General features: G+C 35.8%; 1 protein-coding gene and 1 long non-coding RNA gene across 3 annotated transcripts in view; both read right to left on the reverse strand.

Annotated features, from left to right (window-relative positions):
* Nucleotides 1–20,433, reverse strand: part of LOC128994405 (uncharacterized) — a 33,256-nt gene that overhangs the window by 246 nt on the left and 12,577 nt on the right. For both annotated transcript variants that reach the window (XR_008490892.1, XR_008490891.1), the window contains one exon: nucleotides 2,809–3,109. This is a non-coding gene — a long non-coding RNA (uncharacterized LOC128994405). The remainder of the gene's footprint in view (nucleotides 1–2,808; nucleotides 3,110–20,433) is intronic.
* On the reverse strand, nucleotides 15,902–20,389 carry LOC128994404 (zinc finger protein 234-like). Its single transcript, XM_054418953.1, has one exon. The coding sequence runs from the start codon at nucleotides 20,230–20,232 to the stop codon at nucleotides 19,045–19,047; it is 1,188 nt and encodes a 395-aa protein (XP_054274928.1). The 5' UTR covers nucleotides 20,233–20,389; the 3' UTR covers nucleotides 15,902–19,044.

The following is a 20,433-nucleotide window of genomic DNA, read 5'->3' on the forward strand; positions in this document are numbered from 1 at the left end:
ATTGTGACAAACTACTGTATTGACTATTATATTGGATACTGAAGTAGACATCCAAGGCCACGCTCAAGCATGACGTCACTCTAGAAGACGGCAATGACTTAATGTTTGCCGTTTGTGATCAGCTGCTTGTTTTAATCTTTCCTCGGAAAATAAATAAATACCCTCTGTCACAAAAATATCAAACATTACGTCATTGCCGTCTTCTATCGTGACGTCATGCTTGACGAGCATTACGGCCTGTTTTTTTTTTAATGTGGCCTTGAGACATCCCATCTCTATAGACCAGCTGTCAACAATTTTTTATCAAAAGAACATAGTTCTGTGAGCCAGTTAGTTACAGATTGTGCTAGTGTCTAAAATTCTATTATCTACCTGGGGATGAAATGTCTAGTTCAATCAATAACATTGATCTATATTATAATAACTAACCCCTTCCTAGTACATAAGTATGGATGGAAAAAAGTTAAAAGTCATTAAAACAGTAACTGAATTTTTATTTTATACAGTAGTTTCTAAAATTGGTCATAATACGATGCTAGTCTGATATCTTCATAGTTTTAAACTTAGTAAATTAGCACTTTGTACACTGAAATTTCGGTACCTGGGTATTATCCGGAGGCCACCTTTATACAGAGTGCTGCGGCGGTTATGTTACGTTGGGTTATCATAAATGGAAAGAACAGACTTTAATTGACTTACTGTCCATATTTGACATGATTACAATTAGCGGCCTTTGAGTTCTGCCTCCCAGAAGGCAGCGATGTCGGCGAGGATTGAGTTGAATGCGTCGCCGCCGATCAGATACAGGTGGTGACAGGTGATGCACGCGCTCCGGTCAACGACCTCACCTTGGCATACGGAGGGAATTTGGGGAGCAAAAGTATGACTCATATGGTATTGTTTGATCCATAATGAAACTAGGAAAATCCTACAAACATATTTATGACAACACAACCTAACATAACCGCTGTATAAGGGTGGCCTCGCCGGATAATATCAAAGTACTGAAATTTCTAACAGGATAGTTAGTAGTTACGATAAGGTTAAGTGGAAATGTTATCAATACAAATAATCATTTTAGACCTTTTCATGGGCGCCACCAATACGAGGGTTGGCTATATATAGCCTTCCCTGGAGCAGAGGTCATGGAAAAAACTGCTGTCATGTAGGAATATTCTGGGAAATATATGAGTGACCAAACTAGATTTTGTATACAAATTAAAATTAAAAAAAAAAAATGTTTAAAAAACTGCTGAAGATACCGGGGATTAGCCTAGTAGTCAAATCAACAAATTTGACCTACATACCAAATTTTATCAAATCCAGACCAAAATCAAAATACCCATCTAGTTACGGAACAAAAACTTTCAGAACAAAGTTTTCCCAACATTTACGGGACACTGAATCAACCATCATCAATTACTACTATGATGACCCAAATGACAGAAGTTTCTCTTGTCCATCCACAGTTAAAGTTACCAATGGATAAACTGTCTGGTTGTTGTAAAAATAAACAATATAGAATATTCCTATTACAGGCGATGACCCTTAAGCTCAATGTGCATCTGTTTATTCATCACAGTTCACCCTCAAATTATGGCTTTTGTATAGGCAAGATTGTTGATGACTTGCCAAAAGAATGTAACTTGAATCACCTTGCGTACTCCTTCAGATAATTATGTTGATTTTTGTAAGGAATATAAGATAAAAACATGCAGTTTTTTCCTAGTTTTCAAATAGGGTCCTAAAAGTATAGGTTTAGATTGCTTGGATTTAGCTACATTCTGAGTGGTATTATTAAGTGTCTTTATACCTTAAAAAAGCCCAAACCCCCCTCTGACTGGGCCCCCTGGAATGGTCCTCCCCTAACTTCTTCTCCAAATCCGTGCTTATGAACTACACAATGTTATGTACCCTATACACAGGGGATGTCAACCTAGGAGTGCCATATCCCTGGATTTCCCCGGAGATTACCAGATTTTGACCTTCAAAATTTAGCTCCGGGGAATTTCTGCAAAAAGTGAGAAATCTCCAATTTTTTTACTCTCTATTAAAATATATTGTATAACAGCACTTGAAATAAAATTAATGTTTGTGTTCGCAAATATTGTTATGAAATGACTGAAAAATGCATCTCTGTACTCTCTACGAACGTTATTTTATTCCTTAGTTTCCCTTTGGCCAGCAACGTACTTAGTTTATTGTATGTTTCATTGTTCCCAGACCTTCAAATCGCGTCTGCCGGCCCATCCGAAGTCCAAAGTTATCCATGTTCACTACCAAAGCTGAACCATGTCTAGCAGGCAGAGAGTGTTTTGTTTATGTTATTCGTTATTTTAAATGGGATGTGACAAGAAATATGCAAATTTTATGCTTTTGTGTACCATATTTGAATTTTGACAGTGTAGCGTGATTATTGAACAGAAACAGTATGGATTAATAAACATTAACAAATGACGTCACTGGCCTCAATGCCAATAGGCCTACTAGTAGAAGTAACAACTGGTTTGGATGGTTTTTGACAGTTCCATTTAAATATTAATAAAAACGTGTTTACTTTCGGACCAGTGACATAATTTTTGTATGTGTATGACCCATACCATTTCTGTTATAATATTTGTGCTATGAAGTCTAGGTATACAATTTTGAAAGTCTGTAAACTTTTATTTACTGAAGTGGGGGCCGCCAGCTGAAATCTCCTCTTTTTTATAAATCACCATATGGCAACCCTATGTCATCCTCTTGTTTAACTTGGGACAAAACCGATTCTATTACTACTAGGCCTACTAATACAAAATTGTGCCATACCTTTTGTTTCTCAAAAAGGATTTTTTCCAAAATCAGATTTTCAGGGGGGGTCACAGAGTCATCACCTGCTTCCATAGTTGTGGAATCACTTTTATTCTGTTCAAATTTGATCTTTTTAGATGATTTTTCAGTTTGACTATTTGTTCTTTTTTTAGGAATAGCTTTTGGGCAGTTTTTTACCTCGAGTTCTAATTCCTCCTGATTATTGCTTCCCTCCATGAACAGTTTTCAATAGAAATGCTACATTCCAGGTTTAAAAATTATTGAATCATTATCCGCAATCTTCTTATGACATCAAATGCTGAAACAGAAATAAAGTTCATTTGTTATTTTGTTCCATAAATGCACATTTAAACTGTATCAACCTAGTTCCAGTAACAAAATGCCTTACCTCAAAATTATGACTATTTTTTGACACTATGGATTAAATATGTAAAAGGCTCTAACTATATTTGTTTAAACCAGTCATGAGCCGAAGGGCACAGGAAAAAACTCTTGGAAATCTGAGAACATGTGGGAAAAATGGTTTAAGAAGATCAATCAGACTCTTGACTGTATAGCTAAAATCAAACGGAATATCATTTCGTTAATGATTGTCCTTATCAAGCCTTAGACCTACCAGGCAGTACTATTCTGATAATGAGACCAATTCATTAATACCTAGGCAAAAATGTGGTTCGGAGTCCACTATAAACTGTAAGTCCCTTAGTTGCCATTAGCTGTATGGGCTATTAATTAACAGCTGTGTCTAAGGAATATGTCGGCCTTAGTCACTAACAAGACTATGTATTGTATTGGCTTAGCCGTTGGCATGTATAAATAAAATAAAATAAGACTACAAGATCGCGCCACTCATCCTACACTCATCTTCATTCATACTTAGGTTAAAATACCTACTTTGTATGGTCGCCACTTCAATAAACAGTATTAAAGTATTAAGTATTACAATGGTTAGTATTACAAAATTCAGACTACCCTCCCCCCCCCCCCCACCAAAAGGTTCCTAAGTCATATTGACGTCAGAGATCGGGGGGGGGGGGGGGCAGCTTCCCAGTCACCATAGATCTCTATATAATCCAACTGGATCAGTGGATCGCGTGCTGAGCGTTGGGATTTCGAGTCCATCAATAGACCCTGATCCACGGCTGCTATGCATTCATACTAGCAACACAAAATCAACTGAGTGGCAAAGCCATATTACTTTCTGTTGAATATTGCAACCCAACTCATCTAGTCTGGATTAGTGATGGACCATCATATGTTTTTATATTTTACATATGCAGTTGTTTACTAAATATAATTCAGTGTTGTGTTGGAATGGGCACACGGGAGGGACCAAGGCTAAAGGTGTAGTGACGTCATATCTCTAGTGGCTAATGTCGTCTACTCTTGAGGCAACACGATTACCGTAACGAAACGATGTGTTTTCAGCGGCGTTCGTGGCATAAATAGTAGCGTTTCGATTTGGTGTCCAGGAGGTCCTGGGTTCGAATCCCGCTGGTAGCACAACATTTTTTGTCAACAAAATTTTCATATCAGCAAGTTTGGTTGGTTAGGTTAGGTTATGACAGTTAAATTTTATAATACTAAATTTTAAAATTAATTTTATAATTAATTAAAAACTAGGGGAAACCCGTCGAAATCGACGGTTACTCTTTTATGTAACTTCAGCTAACTGCGATGATAGAGTGAAAATCGTAGTTAAACTAAGGGAGGATAAGCATAATAATGAATACCGGTATGAGATTGTGTAACTACCTTCAACGTGGTTGGCTTTAGGTTGCCCAAAAGGTTTTTTAGGAGTCTTATAATTTGTTTCGTGTTCATAAGTTTTTTTCATGTTAAAGCCACTTTCACTATATGGGAAAAGAAATTCATATAAGTGAGCTGTCATCCTACGGGAAGAATCTATATTACTAATAACTGGTTACATCTGCTTTAGGAAAATCATTCAGACCGTATTTCGATTGCATAAGTGAATCACCATCTTTGGTCATAGAAATACAGAATTTCATCAGCATATTAAATCAGTTTTTTTGTATTTGATAAAAATATCTGATTCTCCAGATGGCAGAAATATTCTTACTTCGATCCAAGCAATTTTGATTCCTTCTCTTGCCACGTCAACCAATGTATTTAATCATCCTGTACTTATTTACTAATTGATCAACTTCTGGCGTAGTTTTGCCTTGGCCGTATCAATCACATAATGTTGTGCATGTATTTTGTGTATGGGATGTACATGTACCATAATGTACCAAATCTTGAACATTTGCTGAACCACATCCATAACCTAGTCTGGCTTGGTTGGCAACAAATTATGCAAATTAGATGAGATGTGAGAGAGAGAAAAGAATTTATTTATAAAAATAAATACCTCTGCCTTAAAAAAATAAGGTTGCCAATGACACAGAAAAATAGTACACATAAAATATCGAAGGATTATACAGCTATAAGACTGATTAATTTTGATGTTTGCCATATAGATGATTTCTCATTATGGTCAACTTAATGATTTATGAATAATAATTTTCAAAAAGGATCTGTCCAAATCATATTGTTTCCAAAAGTTCACAAAAATTTTGATAATGTTCCTCTAGAACCAATAAACAATCCAATCACCTCAATTTTTGAAATTTGGAAATTTTGCTTGAAATACTCAAAGGTAGAATCATAAATTATTTTCTTTTCTGTTTAAATTTTTTGTACTGTTGTATTTCCAAATGTTTTGTATGTAGTGAGGTTTAGATGCATTGTTCGATCTAGCTAGATGTACATCAAAGTAAAAACCCTTCCCCCTTTTAGCGAATTTCCCTTTAGGGAAGTAGCTATTACCGTAGGTGGCACGGTAAGACCTAGACCCGGGACCGATTTACTTTTTCATTTTGATGTCCCCAGAGGCCAAAAACACCATTCGTTCAAATTTTATATATGTATATATATATATATATATAGATTTATATATATATACGTCCGTGAACGCGATAACTTGAGTAATTTTTGTCCGATTTTGATGAAATTTGGTTGAAAGGTGTAAAGCGGGATAAACTTGAATGAGTTCGCGAACCAGCATGATCGGACCATGGGAACGGGGGCTTTACGGGGGGTTTTATGGGGTAAAAATTGGTTTTTCTCACTTTTGACCCTCAAAACACAAAATTTCCCAATTTCTCTTTAGACCTTTTTTAAGAGCTTAAAAAAACAAATAATTTAGTATATAAAAGTATTTTTGTTCGGTTATTAGTAACGGAGAAAATTAAAAAAGTTGTAAATTTAAAATTCCCATGTTATTCTTATGGACAATATTGTCAAATGTTGTAGTTTGCTTGTTTATGGATATATTTTTTATCAAACTTGGCAAATTTATTTATTTTGTACTAAGCTATCAATATTTTACTCAAAAACACACTTTATTAGTTTCCTTGTAGCAGCAAACCTAGGTACTCATTAAACCTAATGTTATTAAAATATATTTAACTGAAAATCAATTCAGACAAATGGAAATTCGCGTAGTCGGCAGGTTTGCTGCGGCGGGGGTATTTTTAATACCTGAACTGCCATTAATACTGCACCAAACCATAGATTAAACCTACTCCGTGCTTAGTCTATTTCTAAACTTGGAACACAGCTCACATCCTCAACGTACTCATCTACAAATGATTATTGAAAGTAGGCCAAAATAGGCAAGTGAAAACCCCTAAAATAAATATAAGCCAACCCGATAAGGAATATTTATCTGCTCTGTTGAAATTGATAAGTCCAACTAATTTTATAATATAAAATTTTTGTAAGGGCATTTTAAAGCATAGATTTTTAACAAAAAATTTAAAACATATCATAAATTCATCATTTTGTTCAAACTATAAAAAGCTTGCCATGCAGTGAAGAATCAATTTTAAATCATAAATAATAATGTAAACATTTAATTTTGACAGTTTCAGTAAATGCCCATAACACTTGACCTTTGAAATACAATTTGTAAATAAACAGCTGGTTCATTAAAAGTAGTGTAAAATTATACATATGGTCATAATGTAAACAAATCTGCTAAGGGGACTTTAAAGGCCTCTGGGGCAGAGCTCCAAGGGAATTTACCATGTTTATCTTTTTGTGGCTCATCTACAGACCAATACCTTTCTTTAGAGACCCCTACCAAGTTTCTACGCCCAGCCGATCTCTGAAATTAGCTTTGACAAAAACCCGTTTTTCCTCCATAAGAATAACATGGGATGGGACTTTAAAGGCCTCTGGGGCAGATCCCGAAGGGAATTTACCTAGTTTCTCTTTTGATGGCTCATCTACAGACCAAGACCTTTCTTTAGACACCTCTACCGAGTTTCTACGCCCAGCCGTTCTCTCAAATTAGCTGTCACAAAGAAAAACAGTTTCAAATTAATATATAGATTATAAGTAATCATTAATTAGATTTTTATCTTATACAGTTATATATTATCAGCAAGTCTGGTTGGTTAGGTTATGTTATGACACTTTTATTTTAAAAATTAAAAATATATTTTATAATTTTAAAACAATATTTTATAATTAAAAAGTTAATTTTATAACTAAAAATATAAAAAAAATTAAATTTATTCAACTCAGCGGTTCTAGCGGCGAACGCTGACACTACAAGATATGTTAGCCTTAGTCCCTCCCGTGTGTCCCACCCGTGTTGTGTTGTGTTTGTAAGAAAATAAAAGAGTTTACAACAAACTTTCTTTCATTAACTTTAATTTCACCAACAAAAGTTATGGGCCATTTGGAATAATAAAATAATCATTTTACAGTATTCTGTGCTTAAAAATAAGTAAAATGAGTTTTGGCTATAGAATTGAACCTTTGAAACGAAATAATTATGACACTTGGAAAATTCAAGCTGAAGCTATATTAATCCAACAAAACCTAATGGAATAGGTATGTATCTGGGGAGAACAAATGTCCTGAGGATGAAGTTGCTAAGAATGCCTGGATAGTTAAAGATCTTAAAGCAAAATCAGAACTAATATTGATAATTTCCCCTAGTGAATTGAAATTAGTAAAAAATTGCAAAACTTCTAAAGAAGTATGGGATTGCCTGCAGAACAATTACCAAAGTTCTGGTCCTGCAAGGAAAGCCACATTATTAAAGCAGTTAATAGTTCATAAAATGAAAGATGGAGAAGATGCTAGGGATCATGTCAACAAATTTATGGAGATTGTTGACAAACTTCAAGAAATGGACATCATTATCAATTCAGACTTACTTAGCATTATGCTACTTTACAGCTTATCATCATCATTTGAAAATTTCCGGGTAGCAATTGAGTCTAGAGACACTTTATCTTCTCCTAATGATTTAAAAATAAAAGTAATTAAGGAGAGTGAAGCTAGGTCAAAATACACTTGTACGAATAATGAAGATACATTGTATTGCAAAACAAAGCAGTTCAACTCCAAGAAAGGTATTCACAACACTTATAGTCATAAGAAACAAGATGAGAACAACACTACAAAAGTAGGTTTCAAAGTTAAATGTTTTGGATGTGGAAAAATAGGACACAAAGCCAATAACTGTAGATCCAAACAAATGGGAGATAGTTTTAAAGCAGAGGTTGAATGTTTCTCTTCAAATTTGAACATTTTAGGTTCTACTTCATCTGATTGGTGTATAGATAATGGATGTACATCGCACATGTGTGGAGAGAAATCACAGTTCAGAGAAATCAAAAATTCAAACGGAAATTTGAAACTTGCTTCTAAAGGAAAGACATCTGACGTTTCTGGAACAGGAACGGTTTTGCTGGAATTTAAAAATTCTGAAATCATACATTTGAATAACACTCTGTTTGTACCAGACTTGGCAACAAATCTAATGAGTGTCAGTAAAATAACAGATAAAGCATTTAAAGTGATATTTGAAAAAGAGAAAGCTGTCGTCCAAAACCAAAGAGGAAATGTAATTGTGGCAGCAGAACGTCAAGGTGGTCTTTATTATGTCAAAAGTACAAAATCTATAATGGTAAATGAAAAATCAAACTATACAAAAGAACCTGAGATCATAGATTGGCATAAAAAGTTAGGTCATCTAAACGAGGTTGACTTAAAAACAGCTTTAAAAAATGAATCTTTGAATGGATTAACCTTCAACATGAAAGACAAAATTGGAGAATGTGAAACGTGTATTAAAGGAAAATTGACACAAACACCATTTCAATCAAGAAAGATTGCAAATGATGTAGGCTTGTTAGAAGTCATACATTCTGACATTGTAGGTCCTATGAAAGTAACTACACCTGGAGGAAAAGTATTTTGGAACATTCATTGATGAACATTCAAGATACTGCTATGTATATTTTTTGAAAAGTAAAGACAAAATTTTTGAACGTTTCAAAGATATATAAATATGAGGTGGAAAATCAAACAGGAAATAAAATCAAGTTTCTGCAAACAGATAACGGCAAAGAATATTGTAATGGTGAATTTGACAAGTTCTTGAAAGAAAGTGGTATAAGGCGAAGATTAACAGTTCCATACACACGGCAACAAAATGGTTTGGCTGAAAGAAAAAATAGAACATTATTGGATATGGCAAGAAGAAGATGTTTACTGATAGAATCAAATCTACCAGGATATATGTGGGCTGAAGCTATTAACACATCTCACTATATAAGAAATCGATGCCCTTCAAAAGCTACTGAACACTTAACGCCATATGAAAAATGGACTGGAAGAAAGCCTTCAGTAAGACACTTGAAAGTATTTGGATCAAAAGTATTTGTATTAAACAAAGCTTCAAGAAAAGGAAAATTTTATCCGAAAGCGGAGCAAGGAATATTTGTGGGGTATGCAAGCAATTCAAAAGCATACAGAATTTGGATGCCACAACAAAAGCAGGTTAAAATTGCAAGAGATGTAAAAGTTCTTTCAAAAATGTACTATGAAAGAAATGAAGATGTAAATGATTACAATCTTCTTGAGCAAAATAAAATAAAAGAAAGTGATAAAAAAGATCAAGATTTTTGCATTATTCCGATCAAACAGAGCGAAAATAATGATGACCAGACAATAGACAATTTCTTTATTACAATTTCATCAAGAAATGTTACAGCGTCAAATTTTACAGATACAAAGTGAAATGGAAAAGCCTCTTCAGTGTTGTGTGTGGTCTTGCCATGCAAAGAACTCATTTAGGGTGTAGAAAGCTTTGTCTACCAGCCATCTCTTTAAACTCAAGAAATTTTCTGTTCTTCCAACACAACTGATTAAAACTGTTTGGATTGGGGATTTAGGGGGAAACTTAAAATTAGAAATGTTAAGCCCCATCGAGTGACCCCTCATTTTGAAGGTCGTGATAAAAGAAAACTAACAACGCAAACTAGAGGTCTCTATCGTAACACAGTAAAATATAGCAGCCAATTGAATATAAAATTGCAAGTTAATTCTGATTTCTAAAGATTTCTATCAGCTGCCATTTTTTACTGGATGCATGCCAAGGCCCCACTAGAAAAAACAGGCCATGCTGCAGCACGGGCAGCGCAACACTACGTCACAGTGGTGGATAGTTGTACTAAACTCTCACCATTAAAATCTTACAAACAGCAAGCTTGTTTATTTACCTAAAACATATGGGAATGGTGATGGCAATGAATTTATCAATGAAATCTATCCACTAGTGTGACGTCATGGATCCTGCAGCATGGCCTGTTTTTTTCTAGTGGTGCCTTGTACGGGTCGCCGGATTTCTACCCCCGGATATTTACCCCCATGAAAAAACGCCTACGTCACTTTGACGTCACATGTATGGGGGTAGATTTCCGGCCGCGAACTTTTAGGATGGATAAATTATTATATATTCTATCAACTCGGATTTCACGGTTTACTTAACAGTTGTATTTAATCAAAATGCTAATAAACCTGACACCGGAACTTTGCCCCCGGAAATCTACCCCCAGACATCCACCCCCGGACATCTACCCCCGGACATCTACCCCCGGACATTTACCCCCGGACATTTACCCCCAGACATTTACCCCCGGAAATCTACCCCCAGACATCTACCCCCGGACATCTACCCCCGGACATTTACCCCCAGACCTCTACCCCCGGATATCTACCCCCGGAAATCTACCCCCTGTGCTACACTACGTATCAGCCAATATTCATTGTTGTAGTTGATTTTAGTTAGTGGTTTATAAAAATAATCAATGGCTCTTCGTTTAATAATTACCCTCTAATATCTAGTATTAAGCATGTGATATGTCGTTGTCTTGTTTAATGTCATCTATCTTCCCAATTAATTAAGCTGTAACTGATTTAGGTGTCATTTTTAAGCTTAAGATTCAGTGCAACGCAAATGGTAATTAAAAAGGATATTTTGATAAAGGGCTCCAAAAGTTTAACCCATAAGCATTTGATTTATTTTCAGACAGTGATTTAAATGGTTAACCAATTTTCACATACACTCATAGCTAACGGCACATGTACGAGCGCAGATCGTGAAATTTAAAACATATCACTGAAGGAGGTTATTTTCTGATTACTATTGGTAAAAATGCAATGAAATGTTGAAAAAAAGCCTGCCACAGGTTGATTAATGAATTAATAATTTGTTCACTATCAATTACCTCCTAGTAATACGAAATAGCATAATCTCTATGTCGTAGACACTATCCGGAGTTTTACATTGGCTAAAAAGTCTAGTTGTTTACGCAAATAATTAATCCTAAAAAATAAAACATAAACATATTTTATGATTGGTTCTGGTTGTCAATGCTGGTTGTGAAATAACGGAGAATAATGTAAAAGAATAAAATTGGATATTTCGGGATAGGGAAGGTATTTTTACCTCATGGTTCTTTTGGTTTTACGAATTTATTTGAATGAAATTAGAGTTTAGTATGAAAATTGCTTAAAATTATATATTTTTTGGTCATTTTTACGTTTCATACATTAAAGAAGCCAAAACAAGTCTTTATCTCAATTTCTGTCTTGTCTGTCAAGGCCCAGAAGGCATTTTACGTGGCCTTCTTCTCAAAAACTAAAGCATCGATCGTGATTCGATTGAAATAGTCTTTTTGGATTCGGTGGATTGACACGAGTAACTTAAGCCATTAAAATATGGCCTCACTACTTTTGATTTAAATTAATTTGTTTCAAACCCCCAATTTTTTGCATTTTTGTCAAGTTTAGGCTACTCCTAATGTTTACCAGTAATTAATGAAATACTAATAATTTGTTTGGAGAATACGACCTCAATGAAATAACGAACAGCTGTGAAAGATGAAAAGCTGGATATAGTATACTTCGTACCTAGGGCCGAAAAAGAGGTTTTGCCAGCTCGAGATAGTTTTTACCTCGTAAAATAAATCGTAAGTGCATAATATGTAACTAGTGTACATGTTGCTCGAATTCGAGCAATTGCAAAGTATTAAAGGAGTTATTTCAAAATAAATAACAATGAATATTTACAATGAGTTTAAATGAGTAAACTCAAAGATTACCGGTGTGTAACTTAAACCATGTTTATCTTCGTTATTGATAAACCTAAAGCATTCATCCGGCCGGTTTTCTCCTTCTCAAAATACCGCTGTACAGGCAACACAGGTTACTGATAGAGAGCCAATTGAGAACGAAAAGTCGTTTTGGGGTAGTGTTCCATCTCTTTTTTACAGTTGCACGCGATCTATTCTGGTTTTCAACCTGACTTAAAAATGGAACTGATTAGTAATCTGCTCACATTTCACCTTTATAACTGTTACTGTATAGTGTGAAAGTTGGTCAACCATTGGAAGCACCTTCTAGGAATAAATCAAAGGCTTAGGGGTCAACCTTTTGAAGCCCTAATCAAAATATCCTTTTTAATTACCATTTTGCTCTGAGCAAGATCTTAAGCTTTAAAATGGCACCTCAATCGTAACAATCGGCGAAGTAGGTCGGGTGAAAAAAGGACTGTTACAGCTTATTGAATTAGGAATATAGATAATGTTAAACAAGACAATGACATATCGCATGCTTAATACTGGATATTACAAGACAATGCTTAACCGAAGAGCCGTTGATTTTCCGGGGGTAGATGTCCGGGGGTAGATGTCCGGGGGTAGATGTCTGGGGGTAGATGTCCGGGGGTAGATATCTGGGGGTAGATGTCCGGGTTTAGATTTCCGGGGGTAGATATCCGGGGGTAGATGTCCGGGGGTAGATATCCGGGGGTAAATGTCTGGAGGTAGATATCCGGGGGTAAATGTCCGGGGGTGGATTTCTGGGGGTAGATGTCCGGGGGTAGATTTCCGTGCTATGGAAAATCACTTTATAATCAAACAATTACATGTTGATTATTTAATAATATTTTGGGGGTAAATTTCCAGTCGCGGGCTGTTTCTCGACCGTGTATAGGCCCCACCCCTCGTGACGTCAAAATGACGTAGGCGTTTTTTCATGGGGGTAAATATCCGGGGGTAGAAATCCGCTACCCCCCTTGTACATGCCATGACAATGGAAAATAACAATTGTCTATATTTATGACACCAGTTGCTAATTTTTTTACCAAGCAGCTGCGATACAAATATTAGAACTTTCAAAAGGAGTGAAATTTACAATCCATCCAACCGTTATTTTGTAATGTGTTTAAAAAAATTCCAAATGAAATGGCCTTTACATTAGCTCACTCACTCCAACCTGGAGGCGAGTGAGCGTAGCAAAAGAGCTAAACCTGAAGGTGAGTGAGCGAAGTGAACGAGCTCCAACGAAAAGGTGAGTGAGTGTAGCGAACGAACTTCATCCAGGACGTGATTAAGTGATGCGAACGAGCTCATCTTGAAAATGAACGAGCATTTGACATAAATTCACATCAGGACAGGTCTGTCGGGCCAGCTAGTTTAATTATAAAATGGCAATACAATATACTCTTATTTTATCTTAGGCTTTTTTGAATTTGATAAAATTTATTATTTGTGTTTTGCTACACCACTGACTGAATTAAACCAAATTAGTCCACATCGGGCATACAATACTTTGTGCCATAATGTAAATTATGTTTTTGACTGGCCTCTAACACAAGTTGTTGTGAGCTTTCAGAAAGTTTTTTTTAAGAATTTAACTACTATCGAGCAATTTTAAGTTTGTCAAACCTAGGTAACCCAAAAGGAACAGTGACTTATAGAAACAATCATAGGTACTCAATAAATAAATAGGATTACAGTACTAATTTTTAATTTTATTTAAAGAAGTCTCAAGTTTAAGTCTTTTTGCTCTTGCTCTTATTCATTAATTAAATCAAATTGCTGTTCTAAGCCTAATTAGTAGAAAAGGGGAAACTTTGACATAAGTAATAAATCCTATGCCTAAAAATCCCTAATCTATAAATAATTTTCAATTTGCCTGTCAATTTTGCAAAATTTGCCAAAAATCTACATGGAGCCCTATGAGGTGCTTTTAAGTGCAAAATCGCAGGACAGTGCAATGACATTAATAATTTTAACAATCCATTGCATACAAAGTACAAGAGCGTACTGAGTGTGGGAACGCTCTGATACTTAGATGGCAGTTGTTACTTTATGGACCGCTTTCCCCTCCTAAATAATTATTTATTTGTATTTCTCTACAGAATATGAGAGTCTTGAAAAGTTTGCCATTAAATAATAGTAAAACATTACTCATGTTTTATTTGTACCAGTTCCTGCTTTTGTGGAGCTAAGCATACATTTCCTATGAAATAAAAATTAGGTGAATGGTGTGTGGTTAAGAAGAGGGATTATCACTAGGTAGGTAGATTACAGTTCAAGCAGGAAACCTAAATGAAATCACACACTGAAGCAGTTAACACCTTTTAATTTTCACTAGTTGTATACAAATTTACAAACATACTTAAATTAATAAATCAGTTTGATTATGTGAGATATGTAATTAATATTGTAGATTTATCCTAGCCTAATTCAATATTTTACTTTGACTCAATACATTAATCTTTCTTCAATCTTATTTTCAATAAAAAATATATTAAAATACATTTGATAAATCTACACTAGATAACATTTTTTTTGTTGAGATGAAATATTTTTAAGAACTGCTGAAGTAACCAGTCTAGGTACTACAAGAGTGGACAATTTAAGTAGGCCTACCCTTTTTTTGAAACTCATTTTCTTTTAAACTATGAACTAATAATAACATAACATAATAATAGTAACATTTTATTACGCAAAAAGAAAAAACTTCATTGAAAGTACCAATTCCAAAGTTACCTACATTACGAATACAACTGAAAACACACAAACAAGATATTCCGATTAGACCAATTGTAAATTTCCGTCAAGCACCTACATACAATCTATGAAAGTGTTTACATAACAAAATAAAACAGAATATAAATATGAATAATGATATAAATGTAGCCAATACACACGAATTTGACAAAATCAAAGATATATACTATAGTTTGGCCGTTTAGAAAACAACCTGTGCGCTAATGCTAACCAATGCTACAGGAGGTCGCTTTCTAAGCGGCCGAACTATACTAAGCAATCAAGAATGTGGTCTCATGCAAATAAAAAAAAAATTCTCTCAGTGGGATCTACCCATAGTGTGTACGAATGTATGTCTCTTCATATTGCTACTGGTTTGGAAGGATTTTCCACATATAGTACACTTATGAGGTCGCTCTCCGGTGTGTAGTAATGTATGAATCTTCATACTGCTCCTGGTTTGGAAGAATTTTCCACATATAGTACACTTATAAGGTCGCTCTCCAGTGTGTACTAGTGTGTGTTTCTTTAGATTGCCACTGGTTTGGAATAACATTCCGCATGTAGTACACTTATGAGGTCGCTCTCCGGTGTGTAGTACTGTATGAATCTTCATACTGCTCCTGGTTTGGAAGGATTTTCCACATATAGTACACTTATAAGGTCGCTCTCCAGTGTGTACTAGTGTGTGTTTCTTTAGATTGCCACTGGTTTGGAATAACATTCCGCATGTAGTACACTTATGAGGTCGCTCTCCGGTGTGTAGTACTGTATGAATCTTCATACTGTTCCCGGTTTGGAAGGATTTCCCACATGTAGTACACTTATAAAGTTTCTCCCCGGAGTGTACTAATGTGTGTCTCTTCATAATGCCACTGGTTTGGAAGGATTTTCCACATATAGTACCGTAGAATGGGGTGAATAGAAACAAAACTTCAATGAATGATTCAAATTTTTATAACTTTGTTATACATTGACTTTATATAAGGGAATTATTTCCCCCCATTATAACCATATGTAACGAGCCTTTTTCCTAGGGGGGGTATATTTTCGCTATTTGGCCGCGTACCGATTGTTGAGGTAAGCAAGCGGCGGCGGGGAACCTGGCTAGCGCCCTTTGACCCGGCTTATCAGTTCGGATAAGCTTGGGTATCCTAGGACTACCGGATAGCCGAGAAGGACATTCGAGTCGTGGATCCCGGACAGTGAGGATAGTGTGGTGTCTTGTGGAGACGACTGGGATACGTCAGGGGTGTACGTAGAGAGGAGTGTGCGTGACAGTGGTGTCGGAGTACGTTGGTGGTGTGATCGCGCCGAGTGTTGGTTTAAGTTGGGTACCGACCCACTATTGGTGAGTGGACGACGTTCCTTACATTTTGGTTTAAGAGTTGATAATATTATTATCTGATTTTATTGCAAGAGTTAGAGTTGTAACCGTGCTGGTCAAAGCCTGACGGTAGTTAGGATTTATGTTAGTCAGGAATAATATTAAAGTGTATTCCTGACGGTTCTGGGCAGGTGCTAGAGCGCAAATAATATAATTTATTGACTGTAGTAGTTATTATTTTGTGCTGTACCAAGAGTTAGTTATATTACTAATAACTCTGAGGCCCGACAAACCTAAGCTGCACGATTTAGCGTGCGTAGTTGGAAGCACGAGGCTAGTAGGCTAGTAGCTAATTTTATTAGCCTATTAACAGAAGCCCAGCTAAGCAATATAACGTTGATATAGTAGCAGTAGTGGTAGTAGCAGTAGGGTTGGTATTGATTAATCATTTAAGTATTTTAATTTATCCGGAACAGCTTGTTTGGTAGTCCAACACGTTATCTTGGTAGCTTGGATAGCGGAGTACCGACTATCAGATAATATATTTATCTAGTGTTTGGAACGTATTTAATATTTATTATCTGCTACTAAGTAGCTCAATAATTTGATAGTAGTGCAATTGCCATTTAGTTTTGCTTGTTTGGCTTGGTATTTATTGAGACCAGCTACTAGTGGTGTAGTCACCCTACCTATAGTGTACTTGTATATTATTATATGGTATTATTATTGAGTGAACTGTTTTGGTGGTTAGCTTGGGCATGAGCATTTTGTATTGGATTATAGTGGCCTAGTAGACCCCGCCTGGTGATAACTCGCGTTGTGGTTTTTATTAGCCAGTCGTCGTGTAACTTACTGTGTTTTAGGCACTCTGGGCTTAACTATTGGATAGTTAGGACGAAGCCCGAGTTGCGTAGTCAGCAACGACCCCCTAGGAGTGTGGAGAATCGGCGTAGGCCTGGTGGTGATTATTGCACGTTTGTTGTGGTGACTTGCTTTTGACTTGTTCACAGTGCCCGTGTATGAGCCAGTCCTATACCGGTTAGACCCGGCTATTGGCCTAGTGGTTTCCCTGACCTTTTATCGCAGACCCTGGAACTTTACCCAGCCATTGTAGGCTGAGCTATCCCCGGCAAACGGTTGCGACTGCACGCACTTTTAATAATTATTTTTCCAGTGCGGAAAGTAGCGTCGCACATATCCTATCTACCTGGGAAAAATTATTTCAGCATATTGGTATCACTGCTTTGGATGTTGGATCATGCGAAACATCATTTGAAAATTTTGGCGAAAAACATTCTTTTCAAAACTATCTCTCTAAGTATGAACCTATTACATGTATTTATGTTAATAGCCATTTTTTATATTGTCTTAGGGATCTTAAAACCAATTGTGCCAATAGATTAGCCTTAGAATAAACTATATTTTTTTACTTTATTTTTAATTTAGGTTATGTCATGATTTTGCAAAACCAGGGTAAATAGAAACACTTTTTTTTGGAACCAGTGGTGCAAATAATTAATAAAGGTTGACCAAAAAACCCCCCAAAAAAGAAAAAAAATACCAGAGATGAAGATGATTCCACATCAGTCACACTTCTCACTGGAAGAAAGTGACAAAGACGAACAATTTGATGAAGAAGAACCAGCATACCTAGCTCAAGACATCAGCAAGTCTTCAAAGTTGTCCCTTCATGATCAATTGTCAAAGTAATGGGGAAAAACAAAACTTGCTATCGTTTATATGTTGCTAAAGTTATTGAATTTAACAAGGAAGGAGAAATAGGAAGATTCATCAAGAAAATTGCGCAAACCAACAAGTTCTGAGAGACAGATTAAGAGGCCCTCTTCAAAGTCGATGACGTAGTACGTCGGCTTCCAACTCCCAAGCCGTGTACAACTTGTAGATTTAAGGGAGTGTTGTATTTTGAGGAAGATTTGTCTGATTTTACTCTTCATTTAGTTGGTTTCTATGTAAGATTTTGTTACTCTGATTTCACCCATTGTCATTTATGTTCTCTGATTTGTTTGGATAAGGGTTTATGAAAACAATGTTTTTATACTTCGTACTTATAAATAAATGTGTTAATTAACTTTAAATATTTTTATTTACAACAACATAAGCTAACAAGCATAAATTTCATGTTTCTATTGCCCCTGGTAAGTGGGGAAAAGCAACAATCATCAATTTAACACAGTGTTTCTATTCACCCCAAAGTGCGGGGTGAATAGAAACAGCCTTATTTTATTTTTTTTCTGCTTAATGATTAAAAAGAAAAAAAATTGATTAGTGATTTGAGTAGAGGAGTCCAAGACCGAAAATATGAGCTAGTGTTGAAAATTTAAAAATTAAAAATATCGTTTTTACAGAAGCTTAAAAGTCAAAAAGTGTTTCTATTCACCCCATTCTACGGTACACTTATGAGGTCGCTCTCCGGTGTGTAGTAATGTATGAATCTTCATACTGCTCCTGGTTTGGAAGGATTTTCCACATATAGTACACTTATAAGGTCGCTCTCCAGTGTGTACTAGTGTAGGCTATGCTTCTTTAGATTGCCACTGGTTTGGAATAACATTCCGCATGTAGTACACTTATGAGGTCGCTCTCCGGTGTGTAGTAATGTATGAATCTTCATACTGCTCCTGGTTTGGAAGGATTTTCCACATATAGTACACTTATAAGGTCGCTCTCCAGTGTGTACTAGTGTAGGCTATGCTTCTTTAGATTGCCACTGGTTTGGAATAACATTCCGCATGTAGTACACTTATGAGGTCGCTCTCCAGTGTGTAGTACTGTATGAATCTTCATACTGTTCCTGGTTTGGAAGGATTTCCCACATGTAGTACACTTATAAAGTTTCTCCCCGGAGTGTACGAATGTATGTCTCTTCATATTGCTCCTGCTTTGGAAGGATTTTCCACATATAGTACACTTATGAGGTCGCTCTCCGGTGTGTACTAGTGTATGTTCCTTCATACTGCCCTTGGTTATAAAGGATTTTCCACATATAGTACACTTATAAGGTCGCTCTCCAGTGTGTACTAGTGTATGTTCCTTCATACTGCCCTTGGTTATGAAGGATTTTCCACATATAGTACACTTATGAGATCGCTCTCCAGTGTGTACTAGTGTATGTTCCTTCATACTGCCCTTGGTTATGAAGGATTTTCCACATATAGTACACTTATGAGGTCGCTCTCCGGTGTGTACTAATGTATGACTCTTCATATTGCTCCTGCTTTGGAAGGATTTCCCACATATAGTACACTTATAAGGTCGCTCTCCAGTGTGTACTAGTGTATGTTCCTTCATACTGCCCTTGGTTATAAAGGATTTTCCACATATATTACACTTATAAGGTCGCTCTCCAGTGTGTACTAATTTATGTCTCTTCATACTGCCGTTGGTTGTGAAGGATTTCCAACATGTAGTACACTTATGAGGTCGCTCTCCAATGTGTACTAATGAATGTCTCTTCATACTGCTACTGGTTTGGAAAGATTTTCCACATGTAGTACAATTATGAGGTCGCTCTCCAGTGTGTACTAATGTATGTTCCTTCACACTGCTACTGTTTTGGAATGATTTTCCACATATAGTACACTTATGAGGTCGCTCTCCGGTGTGTACTAATGTATGTCTCTTTATAAGGCTTCTGGTTCCGAATACTTTTCCACATGTAGTGCATTTATAAGGATTCTTATTAGAATGAGTCAACAAATGATTCTTTACTTGAAATAGACGAATAAATGTTTTCCCACATGTCAAACATCTAAAGGGATGCTCACCGGTGTGTAAATATACATGAAACTTCATTGTCGATAGAGTTGAGATCATTTTTCTACATATTATACATTTAAGGAGAGGCTTTTTAGTGATCTTAAACATTTTTTTGTTTTCTATTTCTTACTCCTACTTATTTGATAAGCTAGAACTTAATTGGAATTAGTCAAAATTGCTTGGATCAACAATTAAATAAAATGCCTATTTTTGTAGATTTTTTTCAATGTTTAACAGTTATCAATCAAACATGATCAACGTTTGGTCAAAGATTGTTAACTTATGTGTATTAAATATCATACAACATAG

This window comes from Macrosteles quadrilineatus, unplaced genomic scaffold (assembly GCF_028750875.1).
Source record: "Macrosteles quadrilineatus isolate MER2022 unplaced genomic scaffold, UCM_ALF_1.0 Scaffold_5__1_contigs__length_97177068, whole genome shotgun sequence".
Lineage (NCBI taxonomy): Eukaryota > Metazoa > Arthropoda > Insecta > Hemiptera > Cicadellidae > Macrosteles > Macrosteles quadrilineatus.

Coding starts and splice junctions, on each gene's coding strand:
- LOC128994404 (XM_054418953.1), bottom strand. CDS start 20,232: ATGTTTAAGATCACTAAAAAGCCTCTCCTTAAATGTATAATATGTAGA.